A 20,111-nucleotide genomic window follows, 5' to 3' on the forward strand; every position below is an offset into this window, starting at 1 on the left:
AAGTTGACCATTGACATCTATGGCACTGAGTAAATTTGGCCTTTAACCTTTGATTGGGCAGGGAGTAGGGTAGAGTGACATGTGACGAAGGTGCTGAGATCTAAGAGGTGCCAACAAACCACTCAACCCTGGCCAGGGTATTTAGAAATAGGACTAAATCCTTGAATTGAAATTTTGCCACAGGTAAAGGAACATCTTGAATGAATTTGTTATGACTAACTTCTTCAATTTTCCCTTGGACCATTACGGCACAGTTTTTCCAATTTAACGATTTATTTACTAAATGTATTGTCTCCATTTAATATCAGAATAGCAGCTAAAAGAGAGAAACAATATATTCAGGTTTCCTCTAAATTATTCATAGAACTTTCAATAAGTCCCAAAACTGTCAGACAAACTTAGGAGGAGTTGAATGAAGTTGTGCTAATATGTCCACACCGAATGCGGGATGAAAATGTAATATTGCAGATATTTCACATACGACATGATGCTATACATTTTGCTATCTTTAATACATAAGCTAATTCCTTACTATCCTTCTTGAACTGCACATCTCGGCCTTTGTGCTTCCAGATAATGACCGTTGTCAGTGAGCTTGAGACATCGCAAACGATAACCGCGTCTGACCCTTCGGTGAATTCCTGTGGGGTGGGTGCGTTTTTAAAGGTCAGCTTCTCTGGAAAAAAAAAAAGGGATGAAATGAAACACTTCAAAAACAAACCTGCTCAAACAATTCATAAGCAACTAGCGTGATGTGGCTTACTGGGTGGTGTTAAATTGCAAATATATTTGTTTAATTAATTTATTTTAGTATTTTACTAAATACTTGCATTTCCATAAGAAATAACCATTCTGAAGTGTCTACTCTTAGATCTCAGCCTTCTGATGTTCCTTAGAGGTGTATCACTGTACAGTATAACACACTGGCAAATCAGAGATGCCAGGATGTGTAAGGACACACCCCTTATACAAAGCGAAAGGTAACACCCAGTTGTCAAACTATTCAGAAATGTCCAACAGCATTAACAAAAGAATGACATAATGCAGAGATCTAAAATAAAATAATCCAGTATTATTTAATGAAAATAACATTTAATATAACATACGAGTCAGAAGGAATGTCGGATCCTCCTTACATCTATCAAAGTGGAAGCAGAAAATCCAACCATTATGGCAATAAATTTGCTTTCATTTGCGCTGGGAATAAATAGGAAATCTTACGATAAATCTTGAGTGTGACAGTGCTTTCCGACCGTCCTTCTTCAGGGCTGCTGGCGATGCATTTGTATGTCCCGGCATCTGGAATGCTGGCATTGTATATGGTAAGTGTCGAAGAATAGTCATCATTCTTTACTACAGAAATCTGCTGTTGGTTGGTTAATCTTTGACCGGTTGGAGACTCCCAGTAGATCTCGGTTGCTTCACCGATTACTGAACACCAAAAAAGCAAAGTAAAAGATCAGTGAAAATAGTTAATCTAAGGAAATGGAAGAAGGTGGTTAAAAAAAAGACAAAAAAAGATGATATAGCTAAAATCGGGAAGGTCAAAAATCTTAACGGGGCATGGGTCAAGTTGACCTAAAAGGGAGAAATGTCTTGCCTGATCAAACTAGATTAAAATGTACCATTATCCTACTATTCCCTTTCAAGAAAGTATCTAAACTTGAAGAAATCAATTTTGTTGTCATGATGGTGTACGCATTTCCAGAGCCATCCTACTCACTACGTTCACCGCTCTGCTCCTCCCCGTGTCAGGCCACTGCACTGAGTCCTCATGCAACACTTCCAACTTTGCTGCATATCCCTGCTGTTTCAACCTGGCTATAAGGAGGCACAGCCAGATCCTGCAAGAATTTAATCCTGTTGTGTCCTGCAGGATTTTCCTTTCCACAGCTTATCCTCTGCCAGCAGTGCATATATTAGGCTGCTCCTGCTCCTGTTCCCTGCCTGAACTTTGGATTCTGTTCCTGTCCATCAACTGAGTTCAGTCAGTGTGTTTTCTCGCCTTTCCTGTTTCTTACCCGGCTCGTTTACCCGTTCTGTCCGACCTCACCTGCGGCTTTGTATAGGGACTAGTGATGAGCGAATATACTCGTTAGTCGAGATTTCCCGAGCACGCTCGGGGGTCCTCCAAGTATTTTTTAGTGCTCGGAGATTTAGTTTTTCCTGCCGCAGCTGAATGATTTACATCTGTTAGCCAGCATAAGCATGTTGGGATTCCCTAGCAACCAGGCAACCCCCATATGTACTTATGATGGCTAACAGATGTAAATCATTCAGCTGCGGCAAGAAAAACTAAATCTCCGAGCACTAAAAAAATACTTGGAGGACCCCCGAGCATGCTCGAGAAATCTCGAGTAACGAGTATATTTGCTCATCACTAATAGTGACCCATGCTGCCTGCCCTGACCTTGGACCGTCTGACTACGCTTCTGTCTCTCCCTTCTGTACTTTGCTACCTGCTCTTACACGTGGTTCAGCTGCTGCAGGACCGGGGACTGCTCTAGAGAGACACCTGGCAACTACCTGCGGCCAAGCCTATCCTCACCAGAAGAGGCTCTAGCGAAAATCAGGTAGATGCTTAGTTTCACCCCTCCACGGTAAGCCCGCCCCATCACGCAGTGGATCCACACCCACCCCCGTCACATGTGTCTTCCTAAACCGTCCATACTTCCACATAAATACAGTTCTACATTCCCTCTTATCTGTTTTGCTACCCATCATTTTCCACTATGAGCTATTCTTTTTAAGGAAAGATACCACAATGTAGGCTGTGTAAGGAGAATAAGACCACATTACTGCTTTTGAAGATTACTCTTCAATTTCATTGATCTGTGCCTTTCAGGAAAAAAACATCCTATTGGCTTTAGGGGCAGCACACTGGCATCAAATACTGTTACTTAATCTATGACCCAATAGTACAGACAGACTGATCTCCCGCAGCCTGCCCTTCAGTAAAATCCAGGAAAGGTAAATTTGGCTTCATGTCACATCAATCTCATTATTACCCTGCGATATAATACAAAACTCGGATTTATTCTTTGCAACATATTATACTACCGATTGCATAGATCTTTACCTTGACATAAGAAGAATTTAGATTCCCCGAGGCTGATTTCACCTTGGTCAGGAACAATGGTGACTTCTAGAGCTGCTGGAAACGGAAACAGTAAGGAAGACATTACTATCACATTTTAGATTTAAACAACAAAAATATACAACAAATTTGTAATTTTTATGTAGAATAATAAAACATTAATCAACACCCTCACTATTAAAATCTGCACAATTATTTTAAGGAGCATCAGGTTGCAAAATTATGTCCATTGTTGCACAGCCTTAGCCATTCAAGAATCATCCTCCAATTACATCTCCTCAATTTTCAATTCTGTGAGTGGTATAAGAAAGCGGAGAACTTAGCTTAAAAAGATTCTGACAGCAGTTATTTTGTTTTCTTAGGTAATCTGAGAAAAGCATGAGGTAGGTACAATGTTTTTTCAGCAGGAGATTATCACGACAGGACTACATGTCTCGTGCCTCCTAGTCCAACCAAGTCCCCACTGCTGATTACAAGCTTTCTGCCTATGAACAGTGTACAAAGAAATCTGCCAATCAGTGGTGTGGGCGGGGTTATTGACAGCTCAGCATTCAGAGCTCTGCTAGATCTGCAGCAGAGAAAACTGTGATTGTATCACTACTGCTGCACCCAGTAAACTAAGTGATACATCTCTGAAACCAGGGTCTTGGTATCTACATCATGTGGATGTCAGATTACATAGATTGCTGACAGATTACCTTTAAGTGGATCTCGAGAAAAAAACGGTTAGATCTGATAGGAGATGAACTAAATCTTCCACACCTTAATGGCTCTTTGCACATTGCGTAATGCAGTGGCCATTCAAGAGTTCCATCAAGAAGATTTCCCAAACGTCGGACTTGTACGATTAAAGGGGTTGTCCTATTTTAGTGTTTTACCTGCCTGTGGGTTCACACGGCAGTTAAGTAATCTTTATAATTGCATTTAATCCATTTTGCCTTCCCAATCAGGAGGTGCGCTTCAAGTTAAACAAGCGGAAGGAGTCACCAGATTGCTGGGCACAACAATGGATAACGGATCGGGGCTACATGGCTGCCAATGAGCAACTTCAACTTTACTGAACTGCCACTTTACTGAACTCTTTAGAATGGAAAACAGAACCCAGCCTTTAATGAATACCACCGATACAGAAAGGTTAATATTTTCAACTATAGTCTATTTTTTTTAGTATTAACTAGTCTCAGTCTTATATTTTAATATTTTTCTTAAAGTTTCATATTTGGCCTCATATTTGCCTATGTCATATGCAAAGATTTGAGAAAAACGTGCATTATGGGTAATATATGGAGAAAAACATAATATCTGTCAAAATCTCATTGTGAAAAGAGGGCAACTGATGGATATTTCCAATGGGAACTACATTTGTCTGTAAATGGTATAAGAATCTTGGTTAATAAACAGAATTGTTTATGATCACAACAGTGCATTTCTTTTCTCCAAGCCCTCGAGGCTGAGACGGAAGAGTCCCACAATTTGGCCTCACTGGTGATCCCATAATCTGACTTTGAGTAATAACGCATAGTTACATCATCATTGTCATTTGTCTCGCAATAGGTCACCATGTTAGTGCAATGAGGAAAAAATAAAAGAAATACGTAAATAGGAGGGGCTATGGATCTGTTTAAAGTATGTACCATGAGCCTTCAAATATTCACCAGTAACACAGGTTAAAAAAGCCTTCATATTCACAAGAACCAGAGAAGCTGAGATATGTTGCTTTCAGGACCCTCAAACATGTATTTTTTAAAGTGAACCCATCAGCAGCATTTGGCTAAGTAACCTGCAGACAAGGTCAGGTTGGCAGTGTTAAAATAATACCTAGGTGGAAGGAATATGTCTTGTGGTTCTTGCGTAATCAGTGTTAGAAGTTTTCAGTTAATGAGACGCCCGTGCTCCGGGGTGAGACTGTAGGCAGAGTCTTATCTTCCTGCTCTACGCCAGAGAAACCAAGGAAAGACCTGACCACAGGCCTCCACGAAGCACAAACAGTCTATCTGTCTCTCTCTCTCTCGCTCTATGATGAGGAACATGTTTGTGCTTCGTGGCGGCCTGCGGTCAGGTCTCTCCTTGGTTTCTCTGGCTTAGAGCAGGAAGATAAGACTCTGCCTACAGTCCTGCCCCGGAGCACCGGATTTTGATGAACTGAAAACTTCTAACACTGATTACTCAAGAACCACAAGACTGATTTATTTACCCCAAGTATCATTTTAACAGCGCCAACCTGACAATGTATGTAGGTTACTTAGAAAAATCCTGTTGAAAGGTTAACTTAAAAGACCCTTGACATGTGCAGAATCCTACTCCATTAAATCGGTTATTTTAGGAAATTTCCTAGAAATTTAAGGCTCAAGGGCGACCCAGTCAATCAGCATCACAAAGCTTAGTTTCCTTTACCTACTACAAAATCGATATAATAACAAAAAAAAAAATCTTAGGTCGAATTGCAATATGTTTGCTCCAGATACAGGGTTGCAATACTTTTGGAACTTTGGACTGAGTGTTATTCTGCTCATTTTCCTTACCCTTTACATAGAGCCAAGCTTTAGGACATACCGTACTGAAGATCATCATTTCCCATTGCCACCCGGAAAATAAAAATGGTCAAATAAAAGTACAGTGCTCTGGTGTCACTAGACACACAAAACTTCCCTGTGTGTGATTAATGGCTGCCTCCCGCTGCCAAAGGTTGGAATATACGAATTTTAGCTAAGTGATCAAGAATCCCCTTAACAATAAAAGACCATGAGCAAAAAAAAAAAGAAGAAGCAGCAAATTGGAAAATCAAAATGATTTAAATGGCTCATGGAAAGTCATTTTGCAGAAATGAGTCTGAGCTGGGTCACCTTTTGTGACTCGTCTATATCTACTTTAATGAAAGTGTACTTCTTCCCTTCCTTCACTGCGTAGTGAGGTGAAAGTGTTACCAAGCACAATTACAAAGGCATTTTTTTTCTATTAGCGCACACTCTGGTTTGTAAGAGAAAATGGAAATGGTTTCATTCAGTGATGTTCATATTCCTGGATTTATTCTTTACAATTGCAATATAAAATAAATAAAAAATAGTCAGCATTGAACTAATCAACTACATACACTCATAACTACTTACGGTATTTTTGTTGTTGTTGTCATTGCTTTTTTTACTACTCATACAATCCAAACACCAAAGTAAACCGCACTCAGAGGAAGGTCAAACCTAAAAAGCAGCCTCATCACTTTTACAAGTTCAAGTGGAAGCTAAATAATGGCCTGTATTGCAAAGGAACAGCGCAAATATGTATCCTGGCTGTCGCAAATGGAGGAGCGAAATAAATACTAAAGATGCGTTAACACTGAACAATCATTGGGAACTAGTGTTCCTAGGAAACCTTGTTTCATGATAACAGTGTGAACAGGTTACTGATCACCTGACAAATGAGAAAAATACTCGTTTTTTTCGTAGAGCGAAATGAGATTTGAGTTTGGCCAAAGGATCTTCATTCTCGAAGCACAGGCCTTAAATTAGTCATCAAAAAAAGAAACATTACATTCAAGATTTATTTTTAGGAATTTTTGGAGACGTTGTTTTGAATTTTCCCTATCTATATACACTGCTCAAAAAAATAAAGGGAACACTAAAATCCCATATCCTAGGTATCTCTGAATGAAATATTCCAGTTGAAAATTTTTATTCATTGCATAGTAGAATGTGTTCAGAACAATAAAACATAACACTTATCAATGTAAATCAAAATGAATATCAGACGGAGGTCTGGATTTGGAATGATACTCAAAACTAAAGTGGAAAATCAAATTACAGGCTGATCCAACATCAGTGGAAATGCCTCATGACAAGGAAAAGATGCTCAGTATATTGTGTGTGGCCTCCATGTGCCTGTATGACCTCCCTACTGTACAACGCCTGGGCATGCTCCTGATAAGGCGGCGGATGGTCTCCTGAGGGATCACCTCCCAGACGTGGACTAAAGCATCCGCCAACTCCTGGTCAGTCTGTGGTGCAACATGACTTGGTGGATGGAGTGAGATATGATGTCCCAGATGTGCTCAATCAGATTCAGGTCTGGGGAACGGGCGGGCCAGTCCATAGCTTCAATGCATTCATCTTGCAGGAACTGCTGACACACTCCAGCCACATGAGGTCTGGCAATGTCCTGCATTAGGAGGAACCCAGGGCCAACCACACCAGCATATGGTCTCACAAGGGGTCTGAGGATCTCATCTCGGTGCCTAATGGCAATCAGGCTATCTCTAGCGAGCACATGGAGGGCTGTGCGGCCCTCCAAAGAAACCCCACACCATTACTGACCCACTGCCAAACCGGTCATACTGAAGGATGTTGCAGGCAGATCGTTCTCCTCGGCATCTCCAGACTCTGTCACGTCTGTCACATGTGCTCAGTGTGAACCTGCTTTCATCTGTGAAGAGCACAGGGCGCCAGTGGCGAATTTGCCAATCCTGGTGTTCTGTGGCAAATGCCAAGCGCCCTGCATGGTGTTGGGCTGTGAGCACAACCCTCATCTGTGGACGTTGGGTACTCAGACCATCCTCATGGAGTCGGTTTCTAACAGTTTGTGCAGACACATGCACATTTGTGGCTTGCTGGAGGTCATTTTGCAGGGCTCTGGCAGTGCTCCTCCTGTTCCTCCTTGCACAAAGGCGGAGGTAGCAGTCCTGCTGCTGGGTTGTTGCCCTCCTACGGCCCCCTCCACGTCTCCTGGTGTACTGGCCTGTCTCATGGTAGGGCCTCCAGCCTCTGAACACTATGTTGACAGACACAGCAAACCTTCTTGTCACAGCTCACATTGATGTGCCATCCTGGATGAGCTGCACTACCTGAGGCAGTTGTGTGGGTTGTAGAGTCTGTCTCATGCTACCCCGAGTGTGAAAGCACAACCAACATTCAAAAGTGACCAAAACATCAGCCAGAAAGCATTGGTACTGAGATGTGGTCTGTGGTCCCCACCTGCAGAACTACTCCTCTATTGAGGGTGACTTTATAATTGCCAATAATTTCCATCTGTTGTCTATTCCATATGTACAACAGCATGTGAAATTGATTGTCAATCAGTGTTGCTTCCTAAGTGGACAGTTTGATTTCACAGAAGTTTGATTTACTTGGAGTTATATTCTTTTGTTTAAGTGTTCCCTTTATTCTTTTGAGCAGTGTATATTAACTTTTGCAGTTCTCACATGTCCACTTCTCAGCAGTTATCTCATTTTCATCAGAAGCAGGACTGCAGTGAAAGAAAACACCTATCACACAAGATTCACCATTCACAATAGGTGTTGGCCACAACTCAAGTCCTCTACCTCCCTGCACAATGACTTCTGCACAGTTCTCAGAGCATGCCCACATCAAAATCCCATAGGAATCAATGAGTCATCTTCAGGGATTGCCGGTTTGTTTGGCAATCCCAGCATGTGTTGTGTCTGTATAACAGCCGCAAGACATGCAGCCGTGGGGAATCGAACATATCTTTCCAGCACGCCAAAGATATTTGGTTAGCACACGAGCATACTCTGATAACACCTTATCCGAGCACATTTGCTCATCACTAATGCCAATACTTTCAGCCATAACTGTATCTTTAGCACTAAGTAATCTAAACATTTATATACATCTGTTTCTGATAATGAATTTGATTAATTTTTAATCATATTAATTATGCAAAGTTTCAAAAAATAATCGGCAAACTGGGAGGGCAGATCGAATGCAAATAATAAGGAATTCTAAAATCAAAATGGGAAAGTCATATACAAGTGACTGCAAGAAAAATAAAAATGTCTAAGTGAACAAAGGTGAAAAAAAGGAACAATGTACAGTAGCTGGGGACAAATACAACCGCAGGACCTCTGAATTGAATAGGCACGGAATAGATGTTACAGCAGATAGTGGAAGAAAAGGTCGTTGTGATACAAAATGACTCATCAGTGGGATCTAAGTAGCTGGGAAAGGATTTTAGAAGTGCGAAACGCAATGAGCGCGGTGTCAGCTGGGGAGGCTCCCCCTTAGGTCAGAATAATGGGGATCACCATGGTGATGGAACACTGAGTTAAAGGTTCTGTGTCTGCTCTGCCTCTCTGATCTCATCTCGAGCTGACTGCTAGTAATTAAGGTTGTACCCTGTGGGATGCAGCTGAAATGACAATATCATACAAACGCAGCTCGTGGGTCCTCAGATCATTGCAGGAGGAGACATTAGATGCTATAGGTGGACTCTGTATTCTCAAATTTTCAATTTTTCCGTACAGAGTGTTTGTCCACTGGGCCGATGACACATAAAATAAATGGATATCATTATTATCTGCATTGAAGCCTGTGATAAACTTGCATCAGCAAAGTCATCTGTGGTTATTAGATTAGATAGATGAGCACAGGTAGATTTAATTATAGGGAGCTGGTGGAAAGGGACGAGTATAATGGAGGAGACTGATAGAGACAAGCTGTCTGGATAATATCAATTTAAAGGCATGTCAATGCAATTTATTAACCGCTTGTGGTATAACCGCTTGTGGTATGCACTTAATATGGAAAAATAAAAGCTCATTTATTCTTGCAAAGCCTAACCCAAAGCGGAATGAATGGAAGAATTATTTATCATGATAATAGTAAACTTACATTTACATATTAAAAAAAAGACAAAAATTCTGGTAGGATGTGAACCTGTGGCCAGCATAGTGTTCCAGCAGGCTAACGACCTGAAGCATACGTCAAGATTGGCGAAGAAATGGTTCAATGACAATGAAGTAGAGGTGCTGGATTGGCCCCCACAGTCCCGAGACCTCAACCCAATCAAACTCTTGTGGATAGAGTTGAAGAAAAAACTGTATACATCCCGAAGTGAGTTGACCAGTATGGACCAACGCTGAAAAAATGTAGAAGAGACCAGGGGTCAGATTTCACTCAAGACATGCTTGAATCTGGTCACCATTCAGAGAAGAGCGACCAGAATGGTGACTGGTCTGCAAACCATGTCCTATGTGGAACGGTTACATGATTTGGGAATGTTTAGCTTGCAAAAAAGAAGACAGAAGAGACTTAATAGCTGTCTAAAAATATCTCAAGGGCTGTCACATTGTAGAAGGATCATCTTTATTCTCATTTGCACAAGGAAAAACTAGAAGCAATGGGATGAAACTGAATGGGAGGAGACACAGTAGATATTATAAAAAGCTTTTTGACAGTGAGGGTGATCAATGAGTGGAACAGGCGGCCACGAGAGATGGTGAGTTCTCCTTCCATGGAAGTTTTCAAACAGAGGTTGGAAAGACATCAGTCTGGGATGGTTAAGTGAATCCTGCTTTGAGCAGGGGGATGGACCAGATGACCCAGGAGATCCCTTCCAACTCTACCATTCTATAGTTCTATGATTCTGATTGAGAGCAGCCCAGAAGGATTGACGCAGTGGTGAAAGACAAAAGGTGGATTTACAAAATACTAACAAAATAAAAATTTTAGGAGCAAAACAGTAATAATGCAGTGACATGACAAGAATCTGCATAACTAACGATATGCTAAATAATTGCAAGTCAAATTTATGTATTAGATAGCCAAGATAGTTGTCTATAAAATGATGATGGTCTAAAGTTCAAAGCAGTAGTGGATGGTGAGCTATGGAGCCTGAAAGTCAAAAGTTTAAAACATTGTTACCCTTTTGCTCGTCAGTGGGTGCGGTCCTAAAAAAACTCCCATGAAGAGTTTGGGACCACGCCTACTTACCGTAATAGACTAGATTTATATACAGGGAAGAGGATGCCATATCTCAGGAACCAAGAGGAGCAGAAACAAAAGAACTGGGTAATATGAACATGAATGATTGACAATTATAATGTGCCCTCTAAAGCACTCCAGTGTCTGAATCATTTGCCACTGTCCAGAAACTTGATGCAATATCTCAAGCAAATTGCCATTCAGATCAAGGTTTAGAAGGTTTTAGCAGATTTTGTGACAAATCTTTGAGCAGCGCTAAAGAAATGTGACCACCCTATACGGCCCTTTCATCCTGGAAATCATTGGTGATATGAGAATAAAGACTTCACCAATGTGATCTTCTTATACTTATCTATGTATAAGATATTAGATTCTATTAAACTGGACCTCCCCCATCAAATCATCAAATAAAGGGTTAAGATACTTTATAAAAAAAAAAAAAATGAAATATATCTCTAGTTATTATTATTATTATTTATTGTTATAGCGCCATTTATTCCATGGCGCTTTACATGTGAGGAGGGGTATACATAATAAAAACAAGTACAATAATCTTAAACAATACAAGTCATAACTGGTACAGGAGGAGAGAGGACCCTGCCCGCGAAGGCTCACAATCTACAAGGGATGGGTGAGAATACAGTAGGTGAGCATAGAGCTGGTCATGCAGCGGTTTGGTTGATCGGTGGTTACTGTAGGTTGTAGGCTTGTTAGAAGAGGTGGGTCTTCAGGCTCTTTTTGAAGGTTTCGATGGTAGGCGAGAGTCTGATGTGTTGTGGTAGAGGGTTCCAGAGTAGGGGTGATACGCGAGAGAAATCTTGTATACGATTGTGGGAAGAGGAGATAAGAGGGGAGTAGAGAAGATCTTGTGAGGATCGGAGGTTGCGTGTAGGTAAGTACCGGGAGACGAGGTCACAGATGTATGGAGGAGACAGGTTGTGGATGGCTTTGTATGTCATGGTTAGGGTTTTGTACTGGAGTCTCTGGGCAATGGGGAGCCAGTGAAGGGGTTGACAGAGGGAAGAGTCCGGGAATAGCGGGGGGACAGGTGGATTAGTCAGGCAGCAGAGTTTAGAATAGATTGGAGGGGTGCGAGAGTGTTAGAGGGGAGGCCACAGAGCAGGAGGTTGCAGTAGTCAAGGCGAGATGATGAGGGCATGGACTAGGGTTTTTGCAGATTCTTGGTTGAGGAATGTACGGATTCGTGAAATATTTTTGAGTTGAAGTTGGCAGGAAGTGGAAAGGGCTTGCATATGTGGTTTGAAGGAGAGATCAGCGTCAAGGATTACCCCGAGGCAGCGAGCTTGTGGGACTGGGGAGAGTGGGCAGCCATGCACTGTAATGGATAGGTTCGTTGGGGGGGTCGCGTGAGATGGGGGAAAGATGATGAATTCTGTTTTGTCCATGTTAAGTTTCAGAAATCTAGCAGAGAAGAAGGATGAGATAGTGGACAGACATTGAGGGATTCTGGTTAGTAGGGAGGTGATATCTGGTCCAGAGATGTAGATCTGTGTGTCATCAGCATAGAGGTGATACTGGAAGCCATGAGATTCTATGAGCTGTCCCAGGCCAAAGGTGTAAATGGAGAAGAGCAGGGGCCCAAGGACTGAACCTTGTGGGACTCCGACAGATAGTTATCTAGACTAACTCATTTATGATCCAATTGGCTTTTTTTTGCTGGGTGTTATGATACTTAAAGGGAACCTGTCATGTAGAAGTTGCAGTTTCTGTGCAGTACGGTGTGAATCGGTGTGAAGGGGAGGGGGCTGTGCGCGTGGTGTGGAGGGGTCTGCGCGGAGGCGCTGCGGAGCTGCACAAGGGAGGCGACGTGCACTTCTTTGGGGTCTGCGGCGTTTCTGCGCGGATTTTTCTGCACCATGTGCACAGCTTTTTTTTTTCGCATTGATTTGCATTGTACTGTAAATCGCGGTGCGGTTCTGCAGCGTTTCTGCAGCAGAAATATCTGCTGCAGTTCTGCACCATTTCTGCACTAGATCTGCATCGTGTGCACATACCCTTATTATTTTTGGTTCAAGCATTTTATAGGCAATAGGACCTTTTGAACATGTGACCTCTTTGGAGCTGCCAGATTGGCAGAAGGATTCCATTTATTCTAATTGGAATCATGGTAGTTGAGCTTTGACAAAGACCTTTCCGGTCGAAACGCGTAGCTTTACTCACTAGGGTTATGGTGTTGTCCGCATGGAGCATTGTTCTATTGTGTTTTTAATGTTTTCATTAAAGTTTTTCATTTTATTCATTTGGAGCTGGAACATTTTTTTTTTTCTTCCACTAATCTGCATCTTGTCAGGATCGGGTTCCGTGCTCTGCTGGAAATGGTGAGCTGGCTTTTTTTCTCTTTTTGTCTTTATTTCAATTGATTGCCGTGCACCTGTTTCCTTGCTTCCAATTTTTTATGACACACCACCCTTATATTTTAGTGAGTTATCCATCTACTACAGTCAATAGCACATTTTTTACATCATGTCCGAGTTTGCCAGGAACCGTCTGCAGAAAGCCGCACAAGTTTTTTCTGATTCTTCTAATGGAAACAGTGAAACCTCTGATGTCTCCAATTTATGGACACAGTTGCATAAATTAATGATTCAAGAGACTAAAACATGGTGGGATTATACCACCTTGAATAATTATGTTTCCAAGGATATGATTCCTAGAGGTTTGAGAATCAAGAAAAGATGTACTACTGTTTTTTGCGAACAATTTTCTAATGAATGGAACAATATTTTGAGTACCTGTTCATTGAATTTGATGCGACTTATTATCAAATATGAGGAATCAAAACTATCAGACATACAAAAGGAGATAGATGCGACCAAACTGAATTTAAACACACATGTCACAGTTATTGAGAATAATGCGTCTTTCAAGAAAACACAAGAGGACATCAATAAATTGGAAGATGAAATCATGTCCAGAAAAAAACGTAAATTTCAACGTGATTTGGAGGATTATTCTTCCAATAAAATTTATGATTGGAATGACGATAATTCCTCAACCAGAAACATTTTGAGAAACACCTATTATAGGAAAAAACATAATAGACGATATGTGAGTTTTAGCTCACATGAGGGTGATTCTGGTGATAATAATCCCAGTATGTCTGATTCCTCTACTAATGAATCCATCAGCTGCAGTTAAATCATTTTACAGCCAGGAGCTGCGCTAAAGCACTCGCTCGTGGCTGTAAAAACCCCGGGTGCTGAAAGGAAAGCTGGGTGATCTGTACTTACATTGAGTCGCGGTGAGGCGCCCTCTGGTGGATGAACTCATATGAACTCGAGCGTGGGAACTTTTCCAAGGCTCCAGTTCATGAGGACATCCACCAGAGGGCGCCTCACCGCAACTCAATGTAAGTACAGTTCACCCAGCTTTCCTTTCAGCACCCGGGGTTTACAGGCACGAGCGAGTGCTTTAGCGCAATGATTTAACCCCTTCAGATGGATTTACTTCGTGGGACCTGACAGTTCATCAGACGGTATGTATATTGTTGGTTTATTATTTTGCCAAGCGAGGGTCTTCCGGATGGATTGAGAGAGCAATAAAATACTAAAACAACCTGTTTGTTTATTTCATTAAAATACTTTTTAATAATGTGTGTGTGTGTTTTTTAACCCTTTCATACAATTGGATTAATAATGGATAGGTGTCATAATTGACGCCTCTCCATTATTAATCTGGCTTAATGTCACCTTACAATAGCAAGGTGACATTAACCCTTCATTACCCCATATCCCACCGCTACACGGGAGTGGGAAGAGAGTGGCCAAGTGCCAAAATAGGCGCATCTTCCAGATGTGCCTTTTCTGGGGTGGCTGGGGGCAGATGTTTGTAGCCAGGGGGGGCCAATAACCATGGACCCTCTCCTGGCTATTAATATCTGCCCTCAGTCACTGGCTTTACCACTCTGGCGGAGAAAATTGTGCGGGAGCCCACGCCAATTTTTTCCGCGATTTAACCCTTTATTTTACAAGCTACAGCGCCCAAATTTTGCACATACACACTACTAACATTAGTAGTGTGGAATATGGAAAAAAAAGGGGATATGAGATGGTTTACTGTATGTAAACCATGTCTCATATCCTGTCGGGTTGGGGAAGGAGAAATGAAAAGCCGGCAATTGAATTACCGGCTTTTCACTAACACCGCTGCGTATTTCTCGCAAGTCACACTGCTGGTCCGTGTGGAATCCGTATTTTTCTAGCCCCCATAGACTTTCATTGGCGTATTTTTTGCGCAATACGCTGACAAACGCAGCATGCTGCGATTTTGTACAGCCGTAGAAAGGCGTATATTACGGATGCGTTATATATGGCTGATAGGACCTGACCCATTGGGAATAATTGGGCCGTTTGTTAGGCGTGTTTTACGGACGTATTTTATGCGCTCTTACGTCCGTAAAACTCGCTAGTGTGACGGCAGCCTAACAAGACAAAAAACGTAAGAGGCGCGGCGGGCGCAAGCACAGAAAACAGTTCTGGCATGCAAACACGCTGCAAAAAAACCACATAAAGATCAATGTGGATAATGTGTTAAATCTATCTTCCAAAGTGTTTTCACAAGAACAATTAGAGGTTCTGTCGTATGGACTAAATTTTGTTCCTGATAATGACTTTAATCTATTTTTTACTATTTTGGATCTCAACAAGTTTGTCCGCAATCTCACCATTAAAAAACATTTTTGGTCTGATCCAACTATCACTGAACGCAATTCTGAGGATATTCAAGTCAATGAATTCCAGGCACTGGATTTTCATGAACAGATTTCTCTTTTGACATTGCAGGAGCTGCAACATGTGAATGAAGCGCCTGATAATTTGATTCATCAATCTGACAACTTTAAAATCAAAAACCCTTTTTTTTATCCGGTTCAAACAAGACCCGATTGTATGAGTAAATTTCAGGATGTCATTGAACGTGAGCTTAAGAACTTGAAATACAATGTATCTGGCAATAATAAAACTGGTAATTTATCCAGTAAACACAGGCAGGCTGTTGAGGATATCAAAAACATGAAGGACATCATTATTAAAATGAGTGATAAGGGTGGATTGATTGTCATCATGGATTCCGAGGATTACAAGAACAGCATTTTGGGGCTACTATCTGATGTTGCTACATATAAATTATTGTTATCAGACCCTACTGTTGCATTCAAAAAGGATATAGACAAAATAATTATGGAAGGCGTGACATTGGGTATTTTTTCGGACAAACAAGCTGAATTTTTGCAAGTGTCGCACCCTGTTATGCCCATATTGCATGGTTTTCCTAAAACTCACAAGAAGAGTATTTTTCCTCCTATGCGACCTATAGTTTCTAGTATTGGGTCTACCAATGAACATCTGGGCCAGTGGCTTGATTCTTTATTACAGCCCCTGGTCCTCAGGATTCCGGGTCATATCAAGGACACTAAGGATGTATTAAGTTCTTTATCGTGTAAAAAATGGTCTTCTGAATTTAGTTGGCTCAGTTGTGATGTGACATCACTTTATACATGTATACCCCATAATGTAGCAATACAGGCTTTACAATTTCATTTGGATCGTTACAGTTCTTATTCCCAAGATTTGATTAATTTTATTTTGCAGGTGACTTTTTTTCTTCCGACACACAATTTTTTTTCTTTTGATCAGAAGTATTATTTACAGCACACCGGTGTGGCCATGGGTGCCAAATTTTCACCATCGTTACCTAATTTAGTTATGGCCCTTTGGGAATATTTTTTTCTTTTCACATCTACCAATCCTTTTTCCTCATTTATTAATTGGTATGGCAGATACATCGACGATACATTGATTGTGTGGACGGGCGATGTATCTGCCATACCGATGTTTATTGATTATATCAATCACAACAATTACAATATCAAGTTTACTTTTGTTCATGATAAATCCACTATTTCTTTTCTTGATTTAGAGTTGACTGGCATCCCTGATCAGTTCATTTCCACGAGAACGTATTCTAAACCTATTTCTGGTAACACAATTTTACGTGCCAATAGCAGCCATCCCAGGCATACAGTAAAGTCGATTCCAGTAGGTGAATTTACCAGGCTAAAACGTAATTGTAACAACAATGACCAGTTCAATAATGATTTAATTAAATCCTGCAATAAATTTCATGATAGGGGGTATCCAAATTGGATGTTGAATCGGGCGTACACCATAGTTTCAAATAAAAATCAAAGTGATCTCATTTCATCTCATTCTCATCACAAGTCACATAGGCAAAAAAAGGAATTTTCCAACAAGCCATTTGTATGCTTGCAATATAGCCCACAATTTAATGCTATCAAAGCCATCATTAATAAGTCAATACCCATATTATATGAGGATCCTATTTTAGCCAAGATACTTGATGGGGGTTGCAATATTGTGGCAAGGAGAGCACCAACATTAGGCAATATATTGTCTCCCAGTATGTTCGTTTCTAAAAACAATAGTAGATCGGGGACCTGGTTGGACTGCAAAGGTAGCTATAAATGTGGTACGGTTAATTGCACTACTTGCAAACAGATGGTTGTAACCAAAGTATTTCATGATTTCAACAATACTAATTCTTTCAATATTCATGAATTTATTAATTGCAATACCCGATACGTAGTCTATAAAATTGATTGCAGCCTTTGTCAAAAATCATATATAGGTTGCACTATTAGGAAATTAAAGACTCGCATCACGGAACATTTATATGATATTTCCAATACTAGAAATACTAATCGCAATATTTCTTCTGTGGCTAAACATTTTATCGAGTTACATGCACGCAATATTAGTTCCCTAACAGTCACTGGTATAGAGAAGATAAAAAAACCTCCTCGCGGCGGCGATCTCGGCAGAATTTTGCTTACTCGTGAAGAATACTGGATTTTCATCCTGGGGACTAGGTTTCCTGACCGGTTGAATAGGAGAAATGAAATCATGTTCCACTATTGAGCAAACTCTCTTTGATGTATATGCATTATATATTATTGTTATTATTATTTCTGTATGTATATAATTTCTTTTGTACTTATTTGTTCTTATTTTTCATCACACTTAGGCTATGTGCACACGTGGGGAATGTGGTGCAGAATTTTCTGCAGTAAGTCTGCACCTGCAGATTTGGTGCAGTTTCTGTGCAGTACGGTGTGAATCGGTGTGAAGGGGAGGGGGCTGTGCGCGTGGTGCGGAGGGGTCTGCGCGGAGGCGCTGCGGAGCTGTACAAGGGAAGCGGCGTGCACTTCTTTGGGGTCTGCGGCGTTTCTGCGCAGATTTTTCTGCACCATGTGCACAGCTTTTTTTTTTTTTCGCATTGATTTGCATTGTACTGTAAATCGCGGTGCGGTTCTGCAGCAGAAATATCTGCTGCAGTTCTGCACCAATTCTGCACTAGATCTGCATCGTGTGCACATACCCTTATTGTTTTTGGTTCAAGCATTTTATAGGCAATAGGACCTTTTGAACATGTGACCTCTTTGAAGCTGCCAGATTGGCAGAAGGATTCCATTTATTCTAATTGGAATCATGATAGTTGAGCTTTGACAAAGACCTTTCCGGTCGAAACGCGTAGCTTTACTCACTAGGGTTATGGTGTTGTCCGCATGGAGCATTGTTCTATTGTGTTTTTAATGTTTTCATTAAAGTTTTTCATTTTATTCATTTGGAGCTGGAACATTTTTTTTTTTTCTTCCACTAATCTGCATCTTGTCAGGATCGGGTTCCGTGCTCTGCTGGAAATGGTGAGCTGGCTTTTTATCTCTTTTTAACCTGTCATGTAGTCTGGATTGTGGGAAGGAGGTTATAGGGCAGAAAAAGAAGAGCAGATTAATATCTTGCAAGATTTAGTGCTTACTGGTTTCTTTTTTTATTTTTATTTCTGCCCAATTTGGACTTCGGTGTTCAGAGAGTGGTCCTACAAGTGGCTGACAGTTACCTCAGTATGCAAATTAATGCAAGCAATAATGAAAGAACCACCCACTGGACTCAGAATTTATCTTTTTTTTTTTCTCATTTTGGAATTATAAATTATACTGAATAATTTCCCACAAAAGTATAGATTACTTAAATCTCCCCATACACAACAGATAACTGTCAGCTGAACAATGGTTTGGCTGCCAGCCATGTCTACCATATACATTAGGAGAAAGGCAACTGACCCCACCAATTTTGTTTTGAGTGGCCCACCATCTATTGCACAAGGAGGAAGCCAAGTTGACCATCTCTGTACTAAACAAGGAAGAGTTGGGTAAAGCAGCTGTCAGCTGATTGAGGATTCAGACATTTAAAGAAATAATTATTTTTGGAAATTTGGCTAAAGCCTACCCATACACCATAGATAATTGTGTCAGCCGGCAGCTCTCTTGACTGACTATCCTATACACAGGAGCGCTCACTCTGCCAAATGATACCCTGTTCTCTAAGAAAGCCCATGCCAGACTCCTGGGCCGGTAGTTAATCTCACCGACAACAAAAGGATTTAAAGTCCAAAGTCAGACATACGAGATCTTTATCTCCCCTGACATCATCCTAAGGGGAAAGTTCAGAGGCTCCAATACACTTTAGTCTGTCAATCTAACCTGACAACTTCGGATGTTAGTCTAATGTGTCCAATGTGATCGGTTGCCTTTTTGCCATTATGGAGGTCAAGTCTAACCTTCCGAACGCCACTTTTATCCATCAATTCACATTTCAAAACTTACTTTTGGTCCATTTTAAAACTTTTGGGGGTAACTGGGTAAACGACCCCCAAATCACACAAAATTAAGAACACCAGTATAGCTCTTATTATTTCTGTGTAAGTGAATTATGCACAGACGAGAAAATTGTGGACATCTGCCCATTATTTCAGCTTTGGCACCTCCATGTGTGTTCACCATGTTTACTAATCTAATCCTAATCATTGTGTGGCCAATGGCCATGTTAAACATTCAATCTATTGTGCACGATAAGAGGTAGAGGGAGAAGCGTGCGCTCTATATCAGTCTTTAAAAAGACCGCTGTAAGCATTTAATTGAAGTTCTGGGAAAAGGGAAGGATATTGAATTATTCAGCTCTTTTTTTTGCTGTTAAAAGTAAGTTCTTGACCGAAGGACAATTAAAACTGATAAGATCAGGCAGGCAATTCCGTGGAGCATGGACTAATTTGAAAGTTGCTTTGCCACTTTCCTACTAAAAAAGCAACCTGTAGAAAGGATCGATACCGGGACAATGGGTCAAATCTCTGCAGCAATGTGATTGATTAGTTAATGAGTTACTTGAGACAAGTCTCCAAAAACACAAGCAGATCATTTGTGATTCTTCTGA

At 40.9% G+C, this 20,111-nt stretch overlaps 1 protein-coding gene across 7 annotated transcripts in view; it reads right to left on the reverse strand.

The window, feature by feature from the left end:
* NCAM1 (neural cell adhesion molecule 1) overlaps positions 1 to 20,111 on the reverse strand; it is a 410,078-nt gene that overhangs the window by 129,667 nt on the left and 260,300 nt on the right. For 6 of the 7 annotated variants that reach the window (XM_077249984.1, XM_077249980.1, XM_077249986.1 and 3 more), the window contains exons 2-4: positions 3,080 to 3,154; positions 1,222 to 1,431; positions 533 to 676 (exon numbers count right to left, since the gene is read on the reverse strand). In XM_077249984.1, coding sequence (XP_077106099.1) covers positions 533 to 676; positions 1,222 to 1,431; positions 3,080 to 3,154 — 429 coding nt within the window. The remainder of the gene's footprint in view (positions 1 to 532; positions 677 to 1,221; positions 1,432 to 3,079; positions 3,155 to 20,111) is intronic. The other variant, XM_077249981.1, reaches the window with a different exon arrangement.

This window comes from Ranitomeya variabilis, chromosome 4, assembly GCF_051348905.1.
Source record: "Ranitomeya variabilis isolate aRanVar5 chromosome 4, aRanVar5.hap1, whole genome shotgun sequence".
In the NCBI taxonomy this organism is placed as follows: Eukaryota; Metazoa; Chordata; class Amphibia; order Anura; family Dendrobatidae; genus Ranitomeya; species Ranitomeya variabilis.